The following is a 13,280-nucleotide window of genomic DNA, read 5'->3' on the forward strand; positions in this document are numbered from 1 at the left end:
ACCTGTGCACACTCCTGCGTGGGGAAAGCCGATTAGGGAACAGCCGCATGACAAATCCCATTGAACTCACCAACAACCACAGTGTGTGCACTCTGTTAAGAGGCTGCCCCTGGAGGTGGGGCTGGCAGGACCTTCTATCCTCTGCCTTTGTTCTGCAGTATTGTAAAGCATTGATGCCAACGCGTATGCTGCTCTTACAAATAGATAAATCAATGAGGATTATTCTTATCCTGGAGAAAAACACCTGGGATGAGGCAAAGCCGCTGTGCAAACCCAGAGACCCTGAAGCTCTGGAGCCCACACTGACCTGCACACAGCGCTCGAGCACATGCATGGCCGCGCTCCCCCCGCACCTGCCGGGAGGCACCCAGAATGGAAGGGCTGGCTGCAGCCTGTCCCTCCGTGGCTGACTGCCAGGTTGGAAATCAGACAGAGGGGAAATGGCCAAGAGAGTCTCTGCAGAAGCTTGTCGGGGTGCTTCCGACCTGGCAGCCCCTGGATTTGACCTCTCACCTGTCACCTCTCTCCTTGGCTAAAAATGAACTGCCCACTCTTTGTCTGAGCAAGAGTAGAATCTGGGGATGAGCAGATGAGTGTGAAAACGAGCCCCCTCCTGCAGACCCCCCCCATGTTCTGCGGGAAAGACACTGGGCGCTGAGAGGCAGCGGTGCAGAGACCCCGGGGGATCACATGCCAGCTGGCTGGGAGGGAACCCCACGAACTCCCCATCACTCCCCTAAAGCCCACAGACCCCCCCAACGCCCATGGGATAAGCGCAGGCCTTACCTGGCCCGGGAGGCCCCATCTTCCTCCCCAACCCCATCTCCCCAAATCACCCACAGTGCCTCTGCCCCCCGGCCGCCTTCCCCGATGAGGGGCTCCTACGCGTCCTCCAGGCTCCAGCCCCCCACGCCCAGGAGGCCCTTCTCCCTGGGGTCCTTCACGAGTCTGTCCCGAGGTGGTTCCCTCCGTCTTCTGTAGGTGCAAGAAAAGCACAGCGCCCGGCAGACGCTGAATGCCCACTCCTGGTCTGCAGAGAAGCCGCGGCCGTGACCTTCCACCCAGTCAGCCTTGTCCTGCCTCTGACAACGAACGTGACTTCAAAACCTCTTATATTTGAGGTGCGCGACCCAGTGTCTCCTGGCCCCCTGGTCCCAACTCAGCACAGAGGCTGTGCCCTGCGTGGGTACAGTCACCCTTGGAGCACCACCCCCACTCTCAATAGGGCCTGGGAGCGTCCCAAGGTCAGGCCCCCCTCTGCCACCACGGACAGCCGTGGCCCTGATGGAGAGGGAGGTGGCCCCTGAGTGCAGCTGCAACCTCGCGTGAGGAGACCCACCTGGTCACATGAATGAAGCCAGAGGACAAAGCATGGTAATATCATGTGAGAATGGACCCGGCTCCAATCCTCAGCCCGGGCAGAGGCCTGCACTCATCGCTCATTCATTCATTCACTCATCTGTCAGACATTCACTCATTCACTGAACCTGAGTGTCTCCGACGTGCTAAAGTCCTTCCTCCTGTGGAACCACGTCCAATGACGGCAACAAGGAGAAACAGGTACACAGGTAGTAAACAAGACCATTCTGACTCAGGGAAGCTCTGTGCAGACAGTGACAGGTGACGGTGAGGTGCACAGTGACCCGGGGGCACAGGGCTGCAGGGAGCACGTGGCCCCGGGGGAGACGGGCAGGGCGGGGGCCGGCCGCTCTGGTGGCAGTGGGGAGACAGACAATTCACCGCCTCCTTCCTTCTCATCTCCCTGCAAACCGCCCCAAACCTTCACCTTGTCTAACACATTAAACACTTGGTTTCCAAAGCAAGATACCTAACAACTAGACAGAAAGCTAGTCCAAAAATAGGACAGGGCGGGAGGGGGGCACGTGGCGGGGGTAGGGGGGGTCAGGCTGAGACTCGCCAGGGAGGGCCGTGGCCGAGGCCGCGGGAAACTTGACTGCTCGGTGATGACGAATCTGTAGGAATGAGACACGGGGTTTGCAGTGACTCCTCCAACGGGCTGTGGTTTCTGGAAGCCTGGCCAAGATGACTGAGATAGGTGGGGGGTGGGGGGGCAGGGAAACTGCAAAACCAGTTTCACTTCATTGCCCACAACGCTAACGTGGGCCAAGGGCAAGTTCTACTTCCTCCTCTCTGAGCAGATGGGGACTCGGGCACACAGGACCCCTCCCTCACTGAACTGACCTGAGGAAGCCACCAAACACCCTCTCCCAAAGTTTGCCACATCGAATAAAAAGAGTTTGATCATTAAAGTCTTCTGGAAAACATTAGAAGGAAATGACCATAAAAGCCACCTCCTCGGTTACTGCTTTGCCGCAGCTGGCGGGGGCTGCCTGGGCCGCTGTGTATTTCGCCTCTGGCCGCTCCAGGTGAGCAGTGAAGGAGCAAGCACCCCCGGCACGCCCACGAGAGCACACTCCCCGACCCACGGAGACGCCGGCAAGGCTCTCACGAGAGGGAGGCGCATGCTCCCAGGCTGTGCCGGGTCCATCCACAGAGGAGACCAGGCAGTGCGGTTCGCACAGCTTCTGGAATGCTCTTTTACTGGTGGGCCAGGAGGTGTGCTACGAACCACATATGGGTGGTGGGCAAGGGGAGGGCCATGAGTTGACCCTGAGCCCCGGGGCCCGGGGAGGCACCTCTGCTGCCCTGTCGCTTCCTCTCCACCAAAACCGCACTGGCCTCCCCTTCTGACCGCCACTTCCTGTCCTGTCCCCACACCCGGACAATCCCAGGCCTTGCCCTCTGCACGCGTCTGGCGCTCCACATCATCGTGGGCTGCGGTCAGAGGGTCTTGCTCACGCCCCACTCCCACCAGGCGGCACCACGCACACTGTACACAGCCTCTGTGCCTCAGTGGACCTGTCCGAGTTGCCCTATCTCAACTCAGACAGCCGGGACACGGGTGTGTGCGATGTTGGACCCTCAGCCGTGCACCTGTGTTGACACGCACATCCCCAGGCCCTCCCAGGCGCACCTGGCTCACCACTTCCACGATGTCCAGAACCGCAGGTGTCGGGTGGGGAAGGGGAGCGGCAGAAAGGCAGGGGCACCGGCAGTCGCGTCCCACAGAAGCCAGGAGGCCAGAAAGGCTGGATGGGGCCAGCGGAACAGAAAGTAGGTGGCAAAGTGACAAGGGCTTCCCCACGGGAACTAGAACTAGTGCCGTGCCCCCCCCCCCCCCCCCGGAGCTGCGGCTGAACCTGCCCCATCGCAGAAGACGCCGCCGCAGACACAGCTGTGGGCTCCGGGCCAGGCCGTGCCCCACAGCGGGACACTCACTTCCCCCTTTTCACTCCTTACGATTCCACTCACTCAAACCAACGTGAAGGGGGAGGAAACAGCAACACACAGAGGTTGGAAGCTTCAGACAACAAAAGGAGAGAAAAACTTACATCGAGATAAAGTCAGGCTTTGGAACAGTGGCTTTTAAAGCTTTTGGGCCACAGACCCGGTTGGAAACCTGATTAACCATGAATCTGCTCCCAAGAGACCTAAACAGAGGCGGTGGGGACACAGGCCCCTCTGCCCCAGCTGGGTCCACTCTGAGACTGTTGCAGACCCCCAGGTTCAGTGAGGAGACACCAGATGCTCTTCACTGTAGGGGTTTCTGGGTTGCCGGGCGCCCTCGGGAACCCACGTGGACTCCCACCTCCAGGCGCATACTTCACACCCTGTCTGTGCACTCCGGGCAGCTGAACATCAGCCACGACACTGTCCCAGAGACCCGTCACCCCACGCCCCTCGCCCAGGTGGATCAGGAAGGGGCTGAAGGGCCGAACTGAGCCTGTCCCCATCAACCGAAGCAGACGCCCAACACTCACCATCACGAGCTCCTTCTGGAAGGACTTCCGATCTTTGCTCTCCGTGTTGTTGCAGTCCTCCTTCAGCTTCTCCAGGACAGATGCCACCCGCTCGGGCTCACTGTCCAGCTCTGCCCGGCAGAAGAAGGTGAGCGGCAGGTTCACGTAGCCCAGGGCGTCGGCGAAGGAGCGCCAGCTGCTGATGTTCTCCATGAGCAAGGTCCTCACCGAGGCGTAGATGTAGGTGAGGAACTTGCAGGGCCGGAGGATCTGCTCCAGCAGCACCGAGGTGCTCAGCTCGGGCCCCGAGAGCAGGCTGGGCCGGGCCCTGCCGACCACCAGCACGTTCTTGGCGTGCACGAGGCCGACCTTGCCCTGGTAGTAGCCGATGTACCACTCCTTGGTCCACAGCTGTCCCTTGAGCCTGATGCGCTCCTCGCTGAGCAGAGCGATCCCGTCGCCCTTCTTGTACTCCAGCAGGTAGTGGTTCTTGTTCTGCCGCACCACGGTCTTGAGCAGCTTGCCGAACTTGAGGCTGGACACAGGCCGGTCCTGAAAGGTCGGGTACTTGGTGGTGGCGGCGAAAGGGGACAGAATGATTTTCCCGACTTCATTCTTCTTGAGAAACCTCCTTTGCCCAGATGGCTTGATGGCACTTTTCGGGGGTGGCTGGGGAGTCTGGACGCAGAACTGGGTCAGAATGGCTTCCTGGTCATCTTTGACCTGCACCCGCAGCGTGAAGTCGGAGAGCTCGCCGGGGTTCTGCGAGGTGATGGGGAATATGAGGCGGCTCACCCTGCCCAGCTTCATCTGGAAGCCCCGCACGACCTTGGCTTGCTCCCCGGCCTTGACTTCGTAATTCGTCATATTGGAAAACATGCAGACTTTGAGATCCTGGGGCCTGGGCAAGATGAACTGGTGCTTGCCCCACAGCTGCAAGGCCACTGGGGCGGGGCTGGGGGCCTGGCGGGTGACCTCGCTGACCAGGAGCGTCTTTGGGGCACAATCATGCCCGAACACGGTCACCACTGTCTTGAAGGATGGGTGGATGTGTTTGGGGCCGTAGAGACCCACGGTGACTTTTTTGTGGATGAAGTCCCAAACCGTGGAGGGGTAGAGGATGTTTGGGCCGTGGGCGATGATGGCCAGGTACATACAGGGCTCCAGGTTGTCCAGCTGTACCTGGATCGTGTCCCCGTAGCTGTAGGCGAGCGGGATGGAGACGTACGGCCCTTCCTTTGAGTCGCTCCTCAGGCACTGGAGGGCCACTGTGCTTTTGCTAAAAAGGTCATTTTTCACCTCGGCTGAAACTTTCATCTCCAAGATGATGAAGGTTTTCACTTCCAGGTTGCTGAGTTTGACCTCTAAAACGGGACTGATGCTGCTGGATTTGTCACTGTTGAGTTCCAGCGGGGGGTCCAGCAGGGCTTTCATGGAGATCTGCTGCGTCTCCCCAGGGGCCACATGGCCCTCGGGCACGTGGATGCTGATGCTGGTGTCGGGAAGCTGCACGGCGCCCCCCGAACTATCCAGCTTGCACACGATGTTCGTCTCCACGGCCTGGGTCTGCCCCCAACCGGGGCTTTGGCCGAGCAAGTCCAAGTCGTGGCAAGACCGGGCCAGCTTCCGGTGGTTCAGCCAGGCAGTTCGAAAATCCTCCCGGCTCTGAAATTGCTCGGGCGCAGGTGACTTCAACCCCGTGAAAAAATTTGATGACGTGGGAACATCGGCCTTGGCCTGGAGGACAGAGAGCTCCGACAGGCTGTAGGAGCGCTTGCTTCTGAAGAAGGGGTTGTCTCGCTTGGCTGGCGGCTCTGCGTGGAGCCCGTTGGTGACCGGAAGCTCATCAAAGATGTTGCCGGTGCTGTTCGTGGTTGCTGAGCTGGACTCCGTGAACGAGGACGTGCCCGTATCAAAAAGCAGCAAATCCACAGTACTTTTGGGGTTCAGCTCATCCAAGCTGGGCATCACTGGCACGTTCCCATTCAGAAATGGGTTTGTTTGTACTCCGTTCCAGAAAGGGTTGTTACTGTACGTTCTGCCCAACCCTTTCTTGTCATCCGGCCATCCCCCGAGCAGCTCTAACTCTGTGGCGACTTCATCCGGGCTGTCCGGGAGGTTGTCGATCACACCGCTGTCGCTCAGGGTCGAGTTCCGGTAGTTCAGCGGCTGCACGTAGGAGGAAGGGATGTAGCCCATCTCGGTGGTGTTGTGTGCGTACCACCACTCGCCGCCCGACGTGTCCAGCACGTAGAGGTGGTCCCCCTTGGAGAACTTCAGGGTGGTGAAGTTGGTTGGGCAATAGTCCTTGATCGCGATCACTTCCTTTGCGTTTCCAAAAGGTGTGGGGCTGTCCGCTAGCAAGGCACTGGGGGAAGGCACTGTGCAAGAAAGAAACAGATGGTGAGGGCGAGGCCAGCGGGTGCCACGGACACTTCGGAGGGTAGGGAGAGAGGTGGTGTGAGGGAGACGTGGACCACAAAACCAGGCAAACAACCAACAGAAACAAACCAGAGTGAAGTTCAGCTCAGAATTCACTCGGCCAGTGACTCACTCGGGACAGCACGGTACCACATGGTCACTTTCCAATTCATGGGAGGACCACAGAGAAAGTCTCTCGCTCACCCACAGGAAGGCACATCAGCGCAATGGGATATTTAACATGTCCCCACAGTCTAAGCACCTCATTCTGACCCAATTCTTCTAACTTATTAACGGCACTGCTACTGGTACAGAGAGAAGCTGAATGTGATGTATTGGAAAACACGGGGGTGTTATGAGTTAGGCAACTCATTGCATTTAACTCAGAACTCGAAATCAACAGCCTCAAAAACAGTCTCTCAGTAACGTGTAGGAGCCCATTCCAAGTTCTGCCTTAATACCGAATACGTCATGGAGGGAAAGACTCCCTTGACAATCAGGCCCGGTTCTTAAATCCCCAAGTTCAACCTATTCCCCAAGAAACTAAACTGTTTTCTTTAGAGGAAAGAAACAGTGTGAGGTCAGTCTCTTTCACCCTTTTTTAAATGATCATTCAAAATCACTACATGAAAAGGGACTGCCCACAGACCCTGAAAATCAGAGGTTATGCCTGATTGTCATTCACAATGCTATTAAACCAGTGTGTGAGCAGCCTGGAGAATTCCAACACTATACAAAGTGAATCGAGTTAATTTATGGTTCTTGGCATTAAACTATGTATGTTACCAAAGGAGACAGCAATCCAAACAGCAAAAAAGAACCATCTAAATAACTGCTGTGCACTTTGAAAAATGATGGATATGATTAAAAACCCAAGACTTCTCTCCCTGCCATACATGAGAAAGTGTACTCAGAGGAGGAAGAAAGTTCTTTCTGACAAAAACAAGCCCAAACATTTCTGCCCAGGACCTCCTATCCACCCCTCTTTCCAAAATGCCTTGTTTACAGAGTTTGCTGCTATCTGCCTTCTTGTATCAAGCAAGTGAAAGAAAGGAAACGTTTTTTTTAAGTTGCCTCTGCAAATGAGCAAACAAAAGACTAAATTTTTAGTTGAACTAAACCTACATCTTTTCAATATGTAATTAAGTCAACAGTCATCCTACTCTATCAAGTTGGCCCTCCAAAAAAAAAATCATCTGCCAGTTTCCTTTCCCTTTGGAAAAGAATAATGAAAATTAAATTATATTTCGTTGGCAAAGTCTTCGGGAATCAAACAGGAAGTTTCTATTAATTTACATTAATTAGGCTACAGAGATGCGCTTGGCTGAGAGCATGCCTGGTCTTGAAGCCTCACCTACCCCCTCCTGTAAAACTACATTGTCTTTCTGGGGTGTTTCCGAGGACCTGGCTTTGGGACCACTAGACCTGGAATGAATTTTTTTTTTTTTTTTTTTTTGAGACAGAGTCTCGCTTTGTTGCCCGGGCTAGAGTGAGTGCCGTGGCGTCAGCCTAGCTCACAGCAACCTCTGACTCCTGGGCTTAAGCAATCCTACTGCCTCAGCCTCCCGAGTAGCTGGGACTACAGGCATGCGCCACCATGCCCAGCTAATTTTTTCTATATAGATTTTTAGCTGTCCAAATCATTTCTTTCTATTTTTTTGGTAGAGACAGGGTCTCACTCTTGCTCAGGCTGGTCTCGAACTCCTGACCTCGAGCGATCCACTCACCTCGGCCTCCAAGAGTGCTAGGATTACAGGCGTGAGCCACCGCGCCCGGCCTAAAACCTGGAATGAACTGAGGCCTTAGAAGCTGTGTGATCTCTGGAGCATGAGATTCTTCACGATGGAGAACAAGCGTCTTCCCTCCGTGGGCTTTGGTGAGGATGAAACGAAAGGATATGAGCTCACAAAACGTTTTGTGAAAACAGACACCTCCACCCCACTTCTGATGTTATTTTTCTTCACAGCTCTCATCACCAGCCACTCTGTCATGTACCTGAGGGGGTTCGGAACATGCTACCCCCAACTATGGCACCATGAATATTTAAAGTTGAAGGAGATTGAGAAACAGCAGGTGCAGGGAGGACTCCCTGACCTTCCCCTGGAGCAGGTCCTCAGACCCTCGGGTGAGAGGTGCCCACCCTAAGCCTGGAGGACGGAGCGTCCTCGTCACCAAGGACGCAGGCAATCTGAACGCACAACCCTTGCTGCTCCCCTTGTTCGCTACGCTGGGGTCAGGGCTTTTGCTGTCCTATCGCTTCTCTCCACAGCTCCACACTCCATCAGACCTAGGACAAAAACCCTCAGGTTCAACTGTTTCTTTGGGTCTTCATTTCCTTATGAAGGAATACATACGTAATATTTTCATAATACACACACAATATATGTTAAGTAGGTTTTCATGCTTTTCTCTCATTAATCTTTTGTTGCGGAGGCTCAAGCCAAGAACTCAGAGAGTAGAAGAAAACGACATTTTTCCTTCCCTGTGTACCTTACATATTTGTTTTGACTTTGGGGGGTGGGGAGGGTCTCCATCTCCCCATCAGGGTATAAGCACCACGAGAGCCGTTTTGTTTGCTGTTGTATCCCTGGTGCCTCGCGCACAGCCCGGCACATGGCGTGGGCTCAGTGAATAATTGTGGAAGGAATGGTCATCGTGCACGCTTCGTTGGCACAGAGAGGCCACACCCATGTAACTCGGTCGTGGTGTCGGTCACAGCAAAGTCTGCATTCCCTTGGCTGTGGCCTTATGCTGTGAAATCACAACAAGACAGGCAATCACTTGGCATGGCACGAGAGTGAACAACAACAATAAGAAAAAGAAAACGGCTTTGCGGGAGAGGCGGGAGGAAGGGCTGTGGGCTGGGCCAAGGCTGGGATCCACCAGCAATTCTCCCCACTTGTTTTCTAGTCCTTGTTCTCAGAAACATAAACCGTTTTGTATCCTTGACACATCTACTGGAAATGTCACATAAAAACTAAAACCAAATGAAAATTCAGTAAGGCTTGCAAGCCACTAAAATCTTGTTAGAATCCTTCAAACAATCCTTACGACCCTTTCCCAGGATAATTCCCTTTCAGTAATATTTTCAAAACTAAAAAACAAAAATAATTAAGCATGCTTTGTGCATAGCCTAAAACACATCAATGCAAACGATCATTTCAGCTTTTTTTTTTTTTAAACCAGACTGAAGATAAGAAGGGTTTTACTTAAAATTCCAAGCACCTTCCTTAGAAGTGGTCACATAGATTTCACTCAAGGATCCGGCTCGTCCAAAGGGAAACTGCCCCCCTTCCCTCTGGGACCCCCAGGAGGTAGATGTGCTGTGGACTCCCTTCAAGGCGAGGTCCTCCCTCTGTCAACTGCCACCGAGCATCTGGGAACACCAGGGAAGGGCTTCCACTCCATCGAACTCCAGAAAATCCCTACTGAATTCCACCTTAATGAATTCTGGGGCACATTGCCCAGATTCACAGCTACCTTGATTTTAATACCAAAAAGACTCCCTGGGTGTTAGAAGTTGAACACACTGCATAATGTATTTCCCATCTCTCTGCCTAAGTTCTTACGCAGGCAAAACATTCATCAGAGCAGAAGATTCCACAGCAGATATTTCAGCAGGAATAAATTCGCATCTTGAAGTCTGTCTATCATCGAGGTGTGATGCTGCCTGGAATGCGGCCGGGGTCATACGCTGCCCCTCGGCAGAGTCCAGAGGGTCTCCAGCCGATCTGTCAACCTCAGATTCCCAAACACCCTTCTTCCCAAGCGAACCTGCCCTTCCTCACATTTGGGGCTGTCTTGTTTGTCTTCTTCCCTTCCCTGAGGTATTCTTTTAGAAATAACAGCCAGTATTTCCTCCCAGATCATTATTTTTTAAAAATTCAGCTCTCTGCCCCTGGCCTTAAGACTCAAACCGCATAATTTACCCCGGCATTTTCTAGCTTTAACACTGATTAGTTGGGCTATAAAGTAAGGAAACAACATGCGTTACTGGAACCTGAAAAATAAATGCTTCCATTACTCACAGCAATACCTGATAACTCTGTTGTTCCCTCATTAATAGAATCTCATGGTCCTTTTGCTAGTCTTTTCTCTTAAAGAGCATTTACAGCAATGCACAAACCAGAGACGGGAAGAGTAATAATCACTGAGTCGGACATGAACATGGCATGTATGATTTTTAGTACAGCAGGGGAGAGCCCGCAATTTTATCCATGGAATAGCAGTTTGGTTCAAGAAACATTTATTTAGCACTGACTTTGTGCCAGGGCTAAGGATGGAAAGGCAAGTTCCTCCTGTGCAGCTGTGCTCCAGGCAGCACCAGGGGTGATTTCAACAGAACGTGCTAAACGCTAAGAGAAAGCAAACTAATGATGACATTGATGGTGACGCTGACGCTGCTGCAACTGCACAAGGCACGCAAGACAGACTGCGCACGGCCGAGTCAGGGTAGACTTCTAGGAAGAGAATGACGCACGGGTACCCACCTCGGTGTCCAAAAGACAGGTTTTCTCATCAACCCAATTTTATGAGGCCGCTGGCAGCAGGGAGCAGCAGGGTTGTTAAACCCTGGGGCTGCCTTCTGGACCAGCTGTTGGCAAACCACAGCCCTTGGCCAAAGGTGGCTGGCAATTTTTGTAAATAAAATTGTCTTGGAACACAGCCATCTCTGTTTGTTTGCCTACTTCTAGGGCTGCTTTCGAACTGCAAGACCAGGGTTGAATAGCCGCAAAGATTGCAAGGCTTAAATTAGTTATGATCAGACCCTCTGCAGAGAAAGTTTGCTGAGCCCCGTCCCAGCTGACCTTTCCTCTTTTCTAATGTTCTCAGCATGTCACTACTCATCACCCTCTCCTTTCCCCTAGGTTTCTGGACCACCAAGACCCCACCTAACTGTCGCCAAGACTCAGGAGGAAGCAAAGATATTCTGTATTAAGAAGGGGTTCATTATCAAAGAAGACATGCAAAACCTCCTCTCGACACACCAAAAAACAGGACGAGTGACTACTGTTCCAGGGTTGAACTGACAACACGATGAGAGCTAAAATGTAATCATCTGAAAGCTAAACTGGCAGCCTTTAAAGCAGAAAGTTCCTGGGTCTGAAGGCACCTGCAAATCCCAGTCTCTTCCCTCAGCTGCAGTTCGGTCCCCAGACGCTCACCTTTGACGTCGTTAAAGCTCGTCTCTGAAAACCCCTCGCTCAGGTCGATCAGAGTCCCCTCTGACTTGCAGCGGGGGAGGCCGTTGGAGTTGGCAGCTCGGATCCGCTGAGCCGCCATCTCGAAACTCGCCGCCTGTGTGAGCTGCTAAGGCCTCATGTTTCTTCCTGCAGTTACTCCAGCAGGTGCCCACGCCTCCGTCTCAGGCAAACACGCGGTACAGCGGCATCAACCTGGCAACGTGCTTCCTCCTGAAAGGAAGGGAGGAAAAGACAATTTCCCTTGAGCAAGCGGAACATGGCTTCAACAGGACTTTTATGGGAAGCGGGAATCCTCTTTCTTGCAGCGCAGATAGACCCATTTCCTCTCTCCTGGCCTTGGAGAGCAGAGCGTGCTCGCCCCGGCCTCTGTGCCCACTTTGTGCTCTGCTCATCGGCTCCCTGGGCACACACAGCCCGGGCAGCGTTTCCTGGCTGCCGCCTGCACCTGCTCCTCCTGGGGGCACAGTGGGGTTTGTGAAATCGGCTCTAGCGCCTGCCCAGCCCGTTCACTGCAGTCAAAGAGGAGGACAAAACGGGACTGTGCAGCCCACGCTGCTCGTCCCAGGGCACAAGAAAGGAGACACCAGCCTCCGTCTGTCCAGAGAGGGGCTGGTCACGGCGGAAGGAGCAGCCATGGCAGCGACTCAGCGCAATGGCTCTCATCCCGCTGCAGTGGCCGGGAGGAGATGTGCCTGCCCACCTGCTCCTAAAATCCTCCCCGGACCCCAAACAGACCATTTTGAGTACAACACAGACTGGCCATAAAATGTTCCTGGTGTGACTTATGCAGACGCACCTGGGCAGATTTACTGAACCACCACTTTGTATTGTTACAAAGCCAGCAAAGATGCTTCTGTAGGAGAGAGCACAATTCATTCATGGTGAGAGCAAACAGAGAGCAAACCGACCATCCAGCTCTTGGGGACTTTTTTGTACAGCAAAGAAAGGGCAGCCAGCCCCTCTGTGGACCATGACTATTGGGCTATCTCCTCCAGAGACCTTGCTGAGAAGATGCCATCAGCACAAGGATGAAACTGAAGCTCTGCTCCTCTACAAACCAGTGTCTCTATGCAGAGCCAGGCAGAGGACAAAGAATGCCACTTGCGCCCCCAGAGAGCCCCTTTATGCTCCTGGCTGGGGTGTCATTGGCTCTGTCCTTGTTCCTACGATAGAATCCTCTCCCCCAGACTCCTCCTCACAGCTCAGCAGAGGGCAACCTCATCTCCACTGGCTACCTTGGGACAATGACCCCCCCTAAGTCTGTCCACTGGGATCACCCCACTTCCCCTGATGGACCTTCCGACAGTGTCCTGTGTCGACTGGAAACAGATGCTGACACTTATGGTCCCTCAGCTTACAGCAGAGACCGTGCTACACACTCTGCTGGGCACCATCCCACTGGGTCCTCCAGAGCCCTATGAGGCAGGTACCAGGCTTGGGTGCACTTTGCAGATTCCGTGACAACAGACTTGGAGAGAACACTACGGCAACGTGCCCAGGGTAATGCCGCAAAGATGTGAGACTGACAGACACTCTCTGCTCCCCCTCCCGCTGCCAGCTGTTTCTTCCCAAACCCAGAGTCCATCCCAGGGCTTTGCTGCCAGCAAGGCCACTGAAGCTCACCGCCGTCCACCCCAGGGGGGCCCGTGATTTTCTCAACACAGCCCTTCAAGGTCATGCCACTCCCCTGCTCAGAAACCTCCAGGTGGTGCTCACTGCCCTTAGAAAAGCAAAGTCCACCTTCCTGGCCCTGCGATGCAAAGCCTCCCACTACTTGGTTTTCACCTGCACCTCCAGATTTATTCATTGCTGACCTCAACCCCCAAATCCATCC

General features: G+C 53.9%; 1 protein-coding gene across 6 annotated transcripts in view; it reads right to left on the reverse strand.

Moving 5' to 3' along the window:
- SH3BP4 (SH3 domain binding protein 4) overlaps positions 1-13,280 on the reverse strand; it is a 109,088-nt gene that overhangs the window by 31,953 nt on the left and 63,855 nt on the right. For all 6 annotated transcript variants that reach the window (XR_006736772.1, XR_006736771.1, XM_045558877.1 and 3 more), the window contains exons 2-3: positions 11,408-11,656; positions 3,843-6,202 (exon numbers count right to left, since the gene is read on the reverse strand). Coding sequence is in view for 4 of the 6 variants with exons in the window: in XM_045558877.1 (XP_045414833.1) it covers positions 3,843-6,202; positions 11,408-11,525 (2,478 nt within the window). In the remaining 2 variants the exon portion in view is untranslated. The remainder of the gene's footprint in view (positions 1-3,842; positions 6,203-11,407; positions 11,657-13,280) is intronic.

Source organism: Lemur catta, chromosome 8 (assembly GCF_020740605.2).
Source record: "Lemur catta isolate mLemCat1 chromosome 8, mLemCat1.pri, whole genome shotgun sequence".
Taxonomy (NCBI): domain Eukaryota; kingdom Metazoa; phylum Chordata; class Mammalia; order Primates; family Lemuridae; genus Lemur; species Lemur catta.